The sequence below is a fragment of the Bos mutus genome, chromosome 9, assembly GCF_027580195.1.
Source record: "Bos mutus isolate GX-2022 chromosome 9, NWIPB_WYAK_1.1, whole genome shotgun sequence".
Taxonomy (NCBI): domain Eukaryota; kingdom Metazoa; phylum Chordata; class Mammalia; order Artiodactyla; family Bovidae; genus Bos; species Bos mutus.
In genome coordinates this window covers 40,818,824-40,832,058 of record NC_091625.1, presented here as the reverse complement: position 1 = coordinate 40,832,058, position 13,235 = coordinate 40,818,824, and the positions used below count along the sequence as shown (strand labels likewise).

The following is a 13,235-nucleotide window of genomic DNA, read 5'->3' as shown; positions in this document are numbered from 1 at the left end:
AAGACTAAGATAGTATTATAATACCTGGTATCCAGGAATGAAGTATTTATATCCATGCTATTAATAATTATGATTATGTTTGTGCCTCTCTGCTTCTATATTACAAGTTCTTAATCATAAAAGAATATTATAACTTTAAGAGGCATAATATCGTAAACTTCACAGGTTTAGGAGGAAAAAGAGGACATATTGGAAGTTATGATTGACTTCTAAAATGTGTGAGTCCATTCAGGCATTATTAAATTTCCCTGGGCATCAATATATTATCTTTATGTGGTTGTCAAGAGTAGATAATTTTAGAAATCCTAATGAAAACAGAACAAGTGACTTGTAACACAAGGTAATGTCACCTATCAGCCAAACCTAATTATCTACTCTATCATTTCAAACCAGAAGTAAACAAGTCTCCCTGGGTTTAACTCAGCATGAAAAATCTAGCCTCTGGGCAAAAAATCCAAGGGTTTTCTCTAGAATCTGGGTCCTCTTTCCTCAGTCACTAATTAATTCAGGCTGCCATTATTTCTAGCCCGCACTACTCCAGCAGCTTTCCAAATGGCCACCCTGCCATCAAGCTTTCCCTACTCCATGTTTTCCTGCTCTGTGGCCTCAGCCCTAAACTTTTTTCTAAAACACCAAAGAAGGTTATGTCATACTTCTGATGAAAAGTTCTGTTGGCCTGCTTTCTTCTAGATAAAATCTAACTCCCTGGTTAGAGTGGACAGTAAGTTCAACCTTTGCTTAGTGGATCTGGTTTGGGGGTTTTTCTGTTTTTTGTTTTTATAAAACAAAAAAATAGGAAAAGAAAGCAGCTTTCCTATTTGGGAAACTCCTGCACCAGCCTCTGCAGAACATTCTTTCTTTCCCCACCATTTGAGAGCCAGGGTGTAGGCACATAACCTGGGCTTGACTGGTCAGGTGCTTCTGCCTGGGGCCTTCGGCCTCTGGGGAGCCACACAGACCCAAGGAGAACAGAGAAGTTATGCTCAGTGAAGGCGACAGGGAGACCCAAGGGCCAGTAGGCACCCATGGCAGCACCCTGGCTGCACTTGCCTGGGGCGTGACTCTGGCCATGTTTTCCTGCTGCCAGGTCTCCCTTGGTTCCTGCCTGCTTTCCAAAGCTGGTCTCCAACTTTTTTGTCAGTTGTGGATTTACCAACATCCCTCAGTACATACTTTTTCTCCTTAAGTTAATCAGAACAGCTTGGTACTGTTGGCACCAAGAATCCCGACTGATGCTCTCATTTTCCCAGCCTCCTTCCTGCTCATTCAGGCCTCCTTACTGTCCTCTGCCGTCCCCAGAGCACACCATGTACTTTGAGACTCTTGGCCCTTTGGGAATGAACTGCTATGAATGTTAAATTCCTCTCCACGCCTTAGAGTTTAGAGCATTTTGCAAGTATACTGTTTATTCAACAAAATATTCACTGAGCACCTCCTATGTTTCAAGTTCTGTTCAAGGCAGTGGCTGAATAAGGGTGAACAAGAGCCAAGGTCTTTGCCATTGCATGGCTCAGATCCTAGCTTTAGGTAGGCACAGGCCACCACGGGCATGCCATGATTTTCAGCATGTGGTAGCTGTTGCTGCAACAAGGTTCCTGAGCAAAACTGCATCCATTTACCAGCCTCACGGAGGTTGCCCATTCCACCCTGATGTCTGTCTCTTGCTCTCTGGACCTCAAGCTTCATGACTGTCGTCTACCATCGGAAACCCCAGGGCCATCACTCGTCTGCTCCTCCTGCCGCCTATGCGTCACCTTTCTTCTCAGACTTGCCAGTCTCTCCATGCAGGAGCTCTCACTTAGGCGTTACAACATACTAATCAAAATATTTCATGCTCAAAGTGAGTAAAGGATAGGTTCGACTTTGTCTGAGGGAGGAGGTCTTAATGTTTTTAAATAGATGCGAATTAACGCACATAAGCTTCTCGTGGAGAGTCAAAATGTTTGAATAGGGATGCTCTTCTGCCTGTGCCATCTACCTGCTGTGAGATAGGCTGGCTTTACACACCACCAAGCCAAACCCCATCAGTTCTTTGCAACTAGAGATCACAAGTTCATTGAGAACTTAACCTAGTCCTCTACTCTTTTATATTCCCTTTTCTAGGTTTATCAGTAATTAGTGCTTAATATAAATGCTCAAAGATTTCACTATTTTCCTTTTTTAAAAAATTAGTGTAACTTGCCTTGGTGTCTCTTAAGAATTTGGCAGAATAATCCACAGTAAGTGCTTCGTAAAGTGCAGGAGGCTTAAAATCAACTATATCCCACACTTTGTGGGCCCATTTCTGTAGATCAAGTGCATCACCCAGGAGCTTATCATTAATAAAACACATCACATAGGAAGAATATTCCCAGACTTCATTCTTAAGTTCCTGTAAAGGAAAAGGGCCCCCCCCCCAAAAAAAATTAATGGGGCATGGGGATGGGGAGTGAACCTTGCTAAACCCACAAGCCAGAGCTTTGATCAATCCCAGGACTGAACCTTTAAAAAAATGTAATTTTTGCCATCTTTCAGAATTTTGCTCTCAAAGGGAATTTAAGAACATTTCAAAATTCTGAAGGTGCTGAAATCAATAACCTATAAGTAATCCTTAAAATGGTACAATCTTAGAAAATAGATGGTAATCTGGTAATAAAAGTCAGTGTGCACAGCATACTTGTTATATATGAATATAAAAACAAAATGCAGTCCTCTAGCTTCATTTCTAGAGCACATTTTACTGTACGCATACTTGGTTAGGGGTCCTAAATAAGACCTGGTTTTCAATGCCAAGGATGGAAAAGAGTGCTTTTTGATGGAGGGAAGTCAGAGCAGGTGAGGAAATGCCTCCTGAGGGCCAGCAGGGTTTCTGGGACACACGAGGGCCATGAGGAAGGGAACTCACCTTCTTTAACACTTTTAAGTCCTAAACCCTTCAAAATTAAGTGTGTAAGTGTTTTCATCCACACAACAGTGACGGCCAGTGTGCTAAACCTCAGTGTGTGGCCGCTGAGTAATGTCACCTCGGAGGAGATCTGGTTTATTAGTACCCAGTGCCAGTCCTGGCAAAACCATGCATCATCTGGGACAGCTGTTCTCCAGTTTTAGTGGGCAGTCAGAATCATAGATTCCTGAGCCCCACCCCAAGTTTCTGATTCTGGGATGGGGACTGAGACTGCATTTTTTTTTTTTTTTTTACCAGCATCTCATGAGATGCTTCCAATTTGCCTTGATTCATGGACCTAACATTCCTATGCAATATTGCTCTTTACAGCATCAAACCTTGCTTCTATCACCAATCCCATCCACAACTGGGTGTTGTTTTTGCTTTGGCTCCATCCCTTCATTCTTTCTGGAGTTATTTCTCCACTGATCACCAGTAGCATATATTGGGCACCTACCGACCTGGGGATGGGGAGTTCATCTTTCAGTGTCCTATCTTTTTGCCTTTTCATACTGTTCATGGGGTTCTCAAGGCAAGAATACTGGTAATAGTTTGGCCTTCCCTTCTCCAGTGGACCACATTCTGTCAGGCTATGGTTTTTCCAATGGTCATGTATGGATGTGAGAGTTGGACCATAAAGAAAGCTGAGAGCCAAAGAATTGATGCTTTTGAACTGTGGTGTTGGAGGACTCTTGAGAGTCCCTTGGATTGCAAGGAGATCCAACCAGTCCATCCTAAAGGAGTCAGTCCTGGGTGTTCATTGGAAGGACTGATGTTGAAGCTGAAACTCCAATACTTTGGCCACCTGATGCGAAGAGCTGACTCATTTGAAAAGACCCTGATGCTGGGAAAGATTGAGGGCAGGAGGAGAAGGGGATGACAGAGGATGAGATGGTTGGATGGCATCATCAACTCAATGGACATGGGTTTGGGCGGTCTCTGGGAGTTGGTCATGGACAGGGACGCCTGGCGTGCCATGATTCATGGGGTCACAAAGAGTCAGACACGACTGAGTGACTGAATTGAACTTAACACGAGATGCTGTTGCTGCTGGTCTGGAGACTGCACTTGAAGAAATGCCAGTTTGGGGAATGGTGTGCCTTTAGCTGCCCACATGCTCCATTCCCGGCTCCTGTCTCAGGAGGAGCTCACTTCCAGTTCCTCGCTTGTTCATGCTGAACTGTCAGTCACTGAGATAGCCCCTGGGTCAGTACTCCCTGGAATGTTTACATTTATCAGGGGTCTCACATTTTACAGGACACAAAACTTGTGTGAAAAAAGAGAGGTAAAGTGTTAACTGTGAATATTTCAGTTAGCCTGGTAGGAGAAATGCAGGAACAGATAGACTTTATTGGGAAGTTGAAGGTTATTACATGCTTTGTCCGGATGTCTTCTACATGTAAGGAGCCCTTACCACCTTCCTCAAGATAGCGGGCTGGACCCGATGGTTTCCAGGGCTTTCCAGCACTAAGATGTATGATGCTCCCTTTTTTGGAGGTGGGGGAAAGGCCTTCCTGAAGGTTCAGAAGCCATCCCTCAGAGTTGGCGTTACATTCTGCTGAAGCATAAGGCCACCTCAGACTAGCCTCATATGTGCTAAGAAGCACTACGTATAACGTAAGACAGTGCTCTTTTTAAAAAACTATTTATGTGTTTGGCTGTGCTGCATCTCAGTTGCAGCACACAGGACCTTTTAGTTGTGGCATGCAGCATCTTTAGTTGTGGCATGCAAACTCTTAGTTGCAGCACGTGGGGATCTAGTTCCCTGATCAGGAATCAAACCCAGGACCCCTGCACTGGCAGTTCAAAGTCTTAGCCACTGGACCTCCAGGGAAGTCCCATGACAGTGCTTTCGTAGGAGAACAAAAGACTGAAGAGGAAGAAGAGGTTAAGGTGGCAAGTATCCAGGAGATGAGGGTCGGGTGGAGGTGGAGAAAAGAAAGACAGGAGTTAAAGGGTATGTGGGAAGAAGCAGCAGTAATGACCTAGGAAGCCTCATTCAGCCCCCGTGAGAAAAGCAGAAGAGAACACAAAACATCTCAACGTCAGCAACCCAGACTGACGGGTCAGAAACTGCAGAAGGGAACCCACACCAGTCTTCCCAGTATGGTGGGAATATGGGAGAGAGTGGGTGCAAACCTCGAAGCATGAAATCATGGCTCTCTTGTAGGTGGAGAAAATGGTATGATAGGCATTTTAGGAAGTTTGATGATAAAAATTAAGAAAACCATTGTTTTACATTAGAGTGCCCAACTATCTGGGTTTGCCTCAGACCATCCCAGCTTAAATCAACCCTGTATATTCATTGGAAGGACTGATACTGAAGCTGAAGCCCCAAAACTTTGACCACCTGATGCAGAGAGCCAACTCATTGGAAAAGACCCTGATTCTGGGAAACATTGAGGGCAGAAAGGAGAAGGGGACAACAGAGGATGAGATGGTTGGATGGCATCACCAGCTCAATGGACCAAACGAACTCTAGGAGATAGTGAAGGAGAGGGAAGCCTGGCAGGCTATAGTCCAGGGGGTTCACAGAGTCAGACATGCCTTAACAACTGAATAACAACAACAATCCCAGCTTTAGCAATGAAATTTGTGCATCCCAGGAAACCCCTCCAATCCAGGCAAACCAGGACCATTGGTCACCATAGCTGTTGTAATGATTAGAGTTAATATTTATAGAAGTCATTAGAATAGAGCCTGGCATATAATAAGCACCATAGGCTAAGTGTTTGTTATATTTCTATTTGAATTCCAATGAAAATGTACTGTGGCTGTGAAAATGGTATGAGACTTAAATGGTATTCTTAACTTTATCTTGCACTATTCATGTGACTGGGGAGACAGTGATCTGGTAAAGCAGCACAGTCTGCATGACAATCATAGGACATCCTCGTGCAGTCAAACACAGGACAATCAAAACTGCTCTGATCAGGAGAAATGCGATCTCATCAGCCAGTGAGAGATGGGGTGGGGCAGGGAAACCAGGACTGGGGCTCTCTACAGGACTGGGCCAGGAGATGTATCCATTCCAGTCTGCCCCCAAACACGAGCTGTAACAGAGCCAGGATGCCACCTTAGAATCCTTCATATCGCACGTTCCAGGCAGCACTACCAGTTAATTAGGGTTGGCATTCAAGAGGAAACCAATCTGCCATCTCTGGATAATCTCTGCCAGCCTTAGGACCTGGGGTCCTCAAGGGGTACTGTTATCAGGAACAGTGCAGAGAAGGAAGCTCCCATTTGGACATGGTTATCCTGTGGGAAGCTGATGCCTGCCCTCAGAGCTCCCCTGGAACCCCACATGCTCTCCTGCTGTTTCTGTGCTGGACACCACTGAAACCTTCCAGAATTCGGGCCTAAAAGAGTGCCAAGCCATAGTAACCTGAGTGCCAGGGTGTCACAGGAAGTAGGACTAAGTGATATGCAGGGAAAGAGGGGTAGTCATCAGCAAGAGTAAATAGCAGCATTGACAGTGTCAAACTTACCTTTATTGCTTGCCTTCCAAAAGAAAATCCTGGAAGTGTTTTACTTTTTCTTAATATCAGCTTGGTAAAATGACTGAAATAATTTAGGAAAAGTGCATAATTTAGAGAAATAAAATCTATTTGTATGAAAATCACTGCTTTCGTTTTTCCAAAGCAATGCATAGGTAAATAATTCAGGCAAAACTTTGCTCATTTCCCATACCCCAAATATCCTTTACCCTTTTTTTCTCTTGTAGATATTGATGCCATGCAAATTCTTGAACAGGAATTATTATTGGATCTTCAAAATTGGATGGATAATTACTCTTCAGACTCTAGGTTTCAAAACAGAATATTATTTTAGAGTACATTCTCTTTTAAAGTAGAAATCACTCCCCCTGATTTTTATGGAGTCTTCAGGAAGTTTTACATGGTGTACACCCAAGTCACAAAGTCTGGCTTAGATGCCCCCTGCCAGCTCCCAGAGGGCCCTATGCTTACCTCTATTGAGTCCCTCCCCAGGCCACACTTATTTGTCTGTCATCTGAAGAGAATAAGCCCCTCAAGGGCAAAGACTACGTCTTAGTTTCCCACTGGCCTCAGTATTTGGTACATAGTAGACCATCCACACATAGCAACTGCATAAACAAGTGAACAAATGAGTTTATGCCAACAGTTTTGTGATCGGCCATGTTCTTTTAGGACCAGTTTTTCCCTAAATTAACTCTTACTACATCTCAGTGGAGCCATGATTACTTTTAACTAAAAAAAAAAAAAATTTATTTAATTCACTGACATGGAGAATAACCAAAAGATATGGTTGTGGTTATAGCCCCTGGGGAAAAGAGAAGTAAATATTAAATATGTTTTGATCTAGATATTGAGCATGTATTGACTTAATGTATTTTGTTTTGTCTGTATGTATCAGAGAAAATTCTTTCTGGTTAACAATACCTGTTTAAAAAAAAAGTTTTTTTAAATGTTAATGCTCCTTTTAATGCTATAGTTTGTCTTCTTCTAAAGCAAGAGAAGGCAGTTGAGGTAGCACTCTTCTGAGCAGGTCTGAGGAGTAAATGAACCAACAGGGAAAAGTGTCAGCTGGCTGCTTCTGTCATGGTCTAAGGGGACACTGGCTTAGCACACTTCCTCAAGGGCGGATAGTCCAAGGGGGAGAAAGCCAGGACATGAGCGTACCCTGCCTTGGGACCAGGGGTAGCAGAAGAGGGCAACAGCAATTGCCTTCCTAGACCACTGTGCCCAACCAACAGCTGATGTGTCCTTTTCCCTCAAATCTAGTGTCTGGGCTCTGAGGCAGTCATACAAGATGACTGCTGTTTCTCACTGAGGGACCACCTGGTATAACTAATAAGCCCAAGAGTTTTCAAATTAAGCGTACTTAATCATACTTTCTTCATAATTTGTTCCAGAATGGACTATATTATGTAATGCTACACTTTATAAATCTAAATATTTCAGTTAATTAGGTATCGGAGATTGCCTGCAAGTGATCATGTTGGAAACATATTCAAGGATCCTTTATTAACACAGAACTAACTGAATTTACATTGATATATTTTCATTGAAATATATATATATTTCAATATATATATATTACAGTAAGCAAAAGCTTAAGAAAGTGAAAAACAACATTATTAATAAAATAAAGACATTGTTTTCTTGACTTAGTGTTCTCTCTGACAGGGATGGGCAAGCTGAACAGGAGGCAAAATCTGGACCACTGCCTGTTTTTCTAAGACCTGAGAACTAAGAATAATTTTTAGATTTTTAAACAGTTAAAAAAGAATCACAAGAAGAATCATTTCATGTCATGTGAAATTATATACAAGTCTAATTTCACTGTCCAGAATAAAAATCTTATTGTAAAATCACCATTCATTTACAAACTTTCTATGGCTGCTTTTGCACAAGGACAGAGTTGAGTAGTCATGACTGACAGCCTGTGGCTCCAAAGGCCTAACAATTTTATGTATGGACTTTACAGAAAAAGATCTGCCAGCATCTTCTCTACAGTATGAAGAAAACATGCTCCTTCAATAAGGAGCTAAGAAAAAGCAAGAGAAAAAAGTCCCTCCAACTCATTAAATACAGTTGTGGGCCGTATAACTTTGCTGATCCCATCAGCCCAGCTAACACAGACTGTTTTCACAGACTTCTTATCACTTGTTCTCTTCATCTTGAGACTTCACCTATTTCACAAATTAGTCACTATTTCCTGATTTGATATAAACTCAAAACTGTAACTCTGTGGACTTGGAGCAGGCAAGAAGTTAGGAATTTCTTAAGATTTCTTCTATTTGGGAACATTTTGTGTCAACTGATCCAGCTGGGTACTTTGGGAGATAACAAACTTTAATAAGGCTTTGTCCTGTAGTCTAAGTGTAGTTTTGAAGGAGGGAAGCTTGGCCTAATCTTATAACAGCATATGTGGAGCAAACCCCAAAGACATGCTGAATTTTACATTTCAACATTTCACAAACTTCTACATTTCTCCTGTGTTTGGGTTATCGGAGTGTTGCAGCATTGCAGACCTGGCCAAATTCCTTCAGTTCCTTAAAGTGTTTTTCATTTTACAATGTTCTGCATGTTTACAAAGAAATGTCTGGATTCTCCAGAGCACTTGGGGGTCATTTGTTAAGAAATCCCTTAAGCAATAATTCGACTGGGATGTAGTGACTGCTATAGAAAATTTAAGGAAAAAAACAAAAAACAACTCCCCCCGAATGAACAGCTTTCAAAAATCATTTGGGGAAGGAGTTTGTAAAAATTCAGCTAGTTAATGGTAATATTTTTTTAGATTAGAATATCTTTAATTTAGTATAAATTTCTAGTAGATCTAATCAACTGTGTTTTCAATGACATTCAGTTAATGATAATGTTGCTTGTTAAGTATTTTATGAAGTTATATGGTAATATTTTTTTCCACGGAGTTTCAAAAGCTATCATTTCAGTGAAAAATTAATGTGGAATAAAATGTGTGTTAATGTATAGATAGGAATCACCTTCCATTCCCAGCAAGGTTCTGAACGATTCCTTCACTCGAATCTCCCCTTAAAGGCAGCCCTTCTCGAAGTGGAACTCCCGCCCAGACCGGCACTTGTCACCTGCACGCTTCGATCCATTCTGACACAGCCAACCCCAGTCGGGACAACCCTTCCCTGAACCTCGACTCCCGCCACCAGGTGGTGCAGGACCAGGAAGCGGGTCGCACTTGCGGTTTCTTCGCAGTTACCTCAGCGGCGCTCTTAGCGATCTGAAAGCTGGAACTCTTGAAAAGCCCCACCACCTTCACCTGAAGCGGCTGCTCGGGTGGCGACCGCGAGATGCACGGAACCGAGTGCTGCTGGCTCGCCATGCCTGCGCGCGGGGACTCCTGGGGTCACAAACACTGCGCGTCGCCAGGGCAACCACGGCGCGGCCCCGCCCCCGCTGCTCGCGGGGGAAAAGGGGGCGGGGAGAGGGGCGGGGCGACGGGCGGGGCGGTCGGCGAAGGCCCGGCCTTTCCTCAACTTTGCGCCTGTTGCTGTCGAACCGGCGGAGAGGCTGGAGAGGACCCATAGGCAGTCGCCACCAGGGACGAGCTTCAGAGAAAAGGAACGCGGAGTCCACGTCCCGAGTGCCTCAGTCCGGTTCGCCGCTGCCCAGAACCTCCTCTGGGAGCCCCCACCCGGGGAGCCCCCAACCGCCCCCGCCTCTGGGATCCCTCTGGGATCGCCCAGGGTCCTCCAGCGCGGCTGTTGCCTCGGGTCAGCGCCGGACTTTCCGGGTTGGCGCGCCGCCAGGTTGGGGCCCCGCCGGCCGGTTGCCTGGGTAACGCGAGAATCTGCCCCCGGGCGCGTGCACTTGGGCGCCGCGGCCTTCCGGGGAGCGCGGGAGCCGGGCGGCCACCTGTACGCAGTGCCCCGGGAGGACCGCCGCCCGCCCGTGTCCCCCGCCGCGGCCGTCGCTCTGGAGGCCGAACCGTCCCGCGCCGCCCAGCGTCCCCGCCATGAAGCCCAACTTCACCCTGCGACTGAGGGTCTTTAACCTCAACTGCTGGTGAGTGCGCCCCCTCACGCGGGTCTGGGGCCGCGTCCTGCCCGCACCCGCACTGCCAGAGGAAGGAGGCCTTCCTCACATCCGGGCCACGGCGCTCCCCTGCCCTACAGCTTCGGGGTGCGGGGGGCAACCCGCACCTTCCACAGCCGGCTCCTGGCCCCAACTCCGGTACTGCCCCGGAGCGCCGAGCGCCCGCAGCCGTCACCTACCCCCTGCGCTTCTCGTCCTTAGGGGCATTCCCTACCTGAGCAAGCATCGCGCCGACCGCGTGAAGCGCCTGGGAGACTTTCTAAACATGGAGAGCTTCGACCTAGCTCTACTGGAGGAGGTGGGGTGCGGAACCAGGCTGCAGGGGGGCAGCGGCAGTGGGGGCGCTCTCCCAGGGGGAAGGGCCGGGAAGGTATCTTTAACCCCTTCCCCCAGGTGTGGAGTGAACAGGACTTCCAGTACTTGAGACAGAAGCTGTTGCCCACCTACCCAGCTGCACACTACTTCAGGAGGTGAGCAGCCAACTGGCCTGGAAGCCTAGTTTCAGACCTTGAGGTGCTTGGCCTGCCAGCCCCTCCTCCCTATGCTGCCTGCACCCTGCTTCCTCTTCCCCAGCATCCTCTCCTCTGGGTGTGGAAGCAGAAGGTGGAATGAGGAAAATCTAGCTCTACAGCTCATCAGACTTACTCTCAGGCCGTCCTATCACCCCACACAAACAACTAACACTTTGTCAGCTTCCATCAGCTGCAAAAAGAGAAAAAAAAGCTGATAAGAGCTGGGGGAAAGGGCTGGGTATTTCTCTCCCTGCTTTTGTTACCGCTAACCAGGATTTGGCTTTCAGTGGCATCATTGGCAGTGGTCTCTGTGTCTTCTCCAAACACCCAATCCAGGAATTCACCCAGCATGTCTTCACCCTCAATGGCTACCCCTACATGGTGAGCCTGATCTCGAACTCATCCACCACCCTCCCCCACCTCCACTAACACATGGTAAAGGAGGTAACCTTCCCAGGACTGCAAGGGATGGGCAGAGAGAGGGTTGCAGTGCTCTGAGTTCTGTCCCACTCCTGCCTGCAGATCCATCATTGTGACTGGTTCTGTGGGAAGGCTGTGGGGCTGCTGGTACTCCATCTAAGTGGATTGGTGCTCAATGCCTACGTGACCCACGTGAGTGAAGCCCACAGTGCTTAGGGCTGGGAGAGGCAGCCTGGTCCTGGGAGGGAGAGAGGGGACACCTTTGGTGGAGTCGCCTTGGGGTGAGTTGTAGGGGCAGGATTCCTAAGGTCAGTAGGCAGAGTTCACACATTTTACCAAGCACCATGCCAAATGACAAACTTGATTTACATCTGCCCTTGGGACCTTGAGTCTCACCTGTTACTGTCTCCTCTATCTTTCGCAGCTCCATGCCGAGTACAATCGACAGAAGGACACCTACCTAGCACATCGCGTAGCCCAAGCTTGGGAACTGGCCCAGTTCATCCAGTGTGTGAGCCTGGGCTTAACAGGGGAAATAGGGTGGGATCGAGGGATTGAGTGGTGGCTGTAAGGTCCCACTTTTAGGGCAGAACTGATGAGGGAAGAATTCCTGCCTCACCATCTTGGTTCCTCCAGCCACACATCCAAGAAGGCTGATGTGGTTCTCTTGTGTGGGGACCTCAACTTGCACCCAAAGGACCTGGGCTGCCGCCTGCTGAAAGAGTGGACCGGGCTGCATGATGCCTATCTGGAGACCCGGGACTTCAAGGTGAGGACCTGTCTAATTATTTCCCCACCTACGCCCTCAGCCTCTTTCCCTCCTCCTTCCCCTGCATCCTCACTCAAGCCCACTCTTCACCTAGGGTTCTGAAGAAGGCTGTACAATGGTACCCAAGAACTGCTATGTCAAGCACCAGGAGCTGGGGCCATTTCCCTTGGGCATCCGCATCGACTATGTACTTTATAAGGTCAGGCCTCTCCCCGCCGCACCCACCATGTCTCTTCATCTCTCACCAGGCTGTGCTGATCCTTTGTCCAGCTGGTCTAGTCTTACGTCACTGGCAGCTGGAGAATGGAGAGCCAGGAACTGGTTCTCTGGAAACATACTTCCAAATAGAAGTTTCTCTTTGGCCCTTTTCCTAGGCAGTGTCTGGGCTATACATCTTCTGTAAGACTTTCAAAACTACTACAGGCCATGACCCTTACAGCGGCCCCCCCTTCTCTGATCATGAGGCCCTGATGGCTACCCTGTGTGTGAGACACAGCCCCCCGCAGCACAACCCCAGCCCTACCCATGGTGAGTCATCCGCATCCTTTTCTTTGGCACTTCCGCACCACAGGTACGCCCTCCACTCTGACTGTTATTTTGCCTCCCCACTCTCCTGCCTTGTAGGACCAGCAGAGAGCTCGCCGTTGACCAGTGTGCTAAGGGAGGCCTGGGCAGAAGTGGACCAGGGCATGGCCCAGGCTCACTGGTGGGCCACCATGGCCGGCTATGCAGTTGGTCTAGGGCTTCTTCTCCTAGCGTTGCTGTGTGCCCTGGCGGCCGGAGGATGGATCAGGGAAGCTGCTCTACTGCTCTGGACCCCCAGCGTAGGACTGGTGCTGGGGGCAGGTGCCTTCTACCTCTTCCACGTGCAGGAGGCCAAGGGCTTGTGTAGGACCCGGGCCGAGCTTCAGCATGTGCTGGGAAGGGCAAGAGAGGCCCAGGATCTGGGCCCAGAGTCTCAGCCAGCCCTGCTCCTAGGGCAGCAGGAGAGAGAGCGAGCTGAGGAACAATAAAGCTTGACACTTTGGTGGCTTGGCCTTTTTCCTTGTAGAGGCAGT

General features: G+C 47.3%; 2 protein-coding genes across 8 annotated transcripts in view; one reads left to right on the top strand and one right to left on the bottom strand.

Moving 5' to 3' along the window:
• The window catches only part of PPIL6 (peptidylprolyl isomerase like 6), a 37,732-nt gene extending 27,831 nt beyond the window's left edge, over positions 1-9,901 (bottom strand). For 4 of the 7 annotated variants that reach the window (XR_011465370.1, XM_005905845.2, XM_070376490.1 and 1 more), the window contains exons 1-3: positions 9,641-9,901; positions 6,630-6,725; positions 2,183-2,371 (exon numbers count right to left, since the gene is read on the bottom strand). Coding sequence is in view for 6 of the 7 variants with exons in the window: in XM_005905845.2 (XP_005905907.1) it covers positions 2,183-2,371; positions 6,630-6,725; positions 9,641-9,763 (408 nt within the window). In the remaining variant the exon portion in view is untranslated. The remainder of the gene's footprint in view (positions 1-2,182; positions 2,372-6,629; positions 6,726-9,640) is intronic. The other 3 variants (XM_070376492.1, XM_070376494.1, XM_070376491.1) reach the window with 2 other exon arrangements.
• Positions 9,902-9,937: 36 nt separating this feature from the next.
• Positions 9,938-13,207, top strand: SMPD2 (sphingomyelin phosphodiesterase 2). Its single transcript, XM_005905846.3, has 10 exons — positions 9,938-10,446; positions 10,678-10,774; positions 10,870-10,946; positions 11,276-11,369; positions 11,511-11,600; positions 11,833-11,915; positions 12,045-12,177; positions 12,272-12,376; positions 12,552-12,705; positions 12,802-13,207. The coding sequence occupies exons 1-10, from the start codon at positions 10,397-10,399 to the stop codon at positions 13,188-13,190; spliced, it is 1,272 nt and encodes a 423-aa protein (XP_005905908.1). The 5' UTR covers positions 9,938-10,396; the 3' UTR covers positions 13,191-13,207.
• The last annotated feature ends 28 nt before the right edge of the window (positions 13,208-13,235 follow it).

Excerpts from the sequence above, each read along its gene's own strand:
- SMPD2 (XM_005905846.3), top strand. The coding sequence starts at position 10,397 with ATGAAGCCCAACTTCACCCTGCGACTGAGGGTCTTTAACCTCAACTGC. Across the intron at positions 10,947-11,275 it reads GCTGCACACTACTTCAGGAG|TGGCATCATTGGCAGTGGTC; the intron begins GTGAGCAGCCAA and ends TTTGGCTTTCAG. Across the intron at positions 12,178-12,271 it reads TGGAGACCCGGGACTTCAAG|GGTTCTGAAGAAGGCTGTAC; the intron begins GTGAGGACCTGT and ends CTCTTCACCTAG.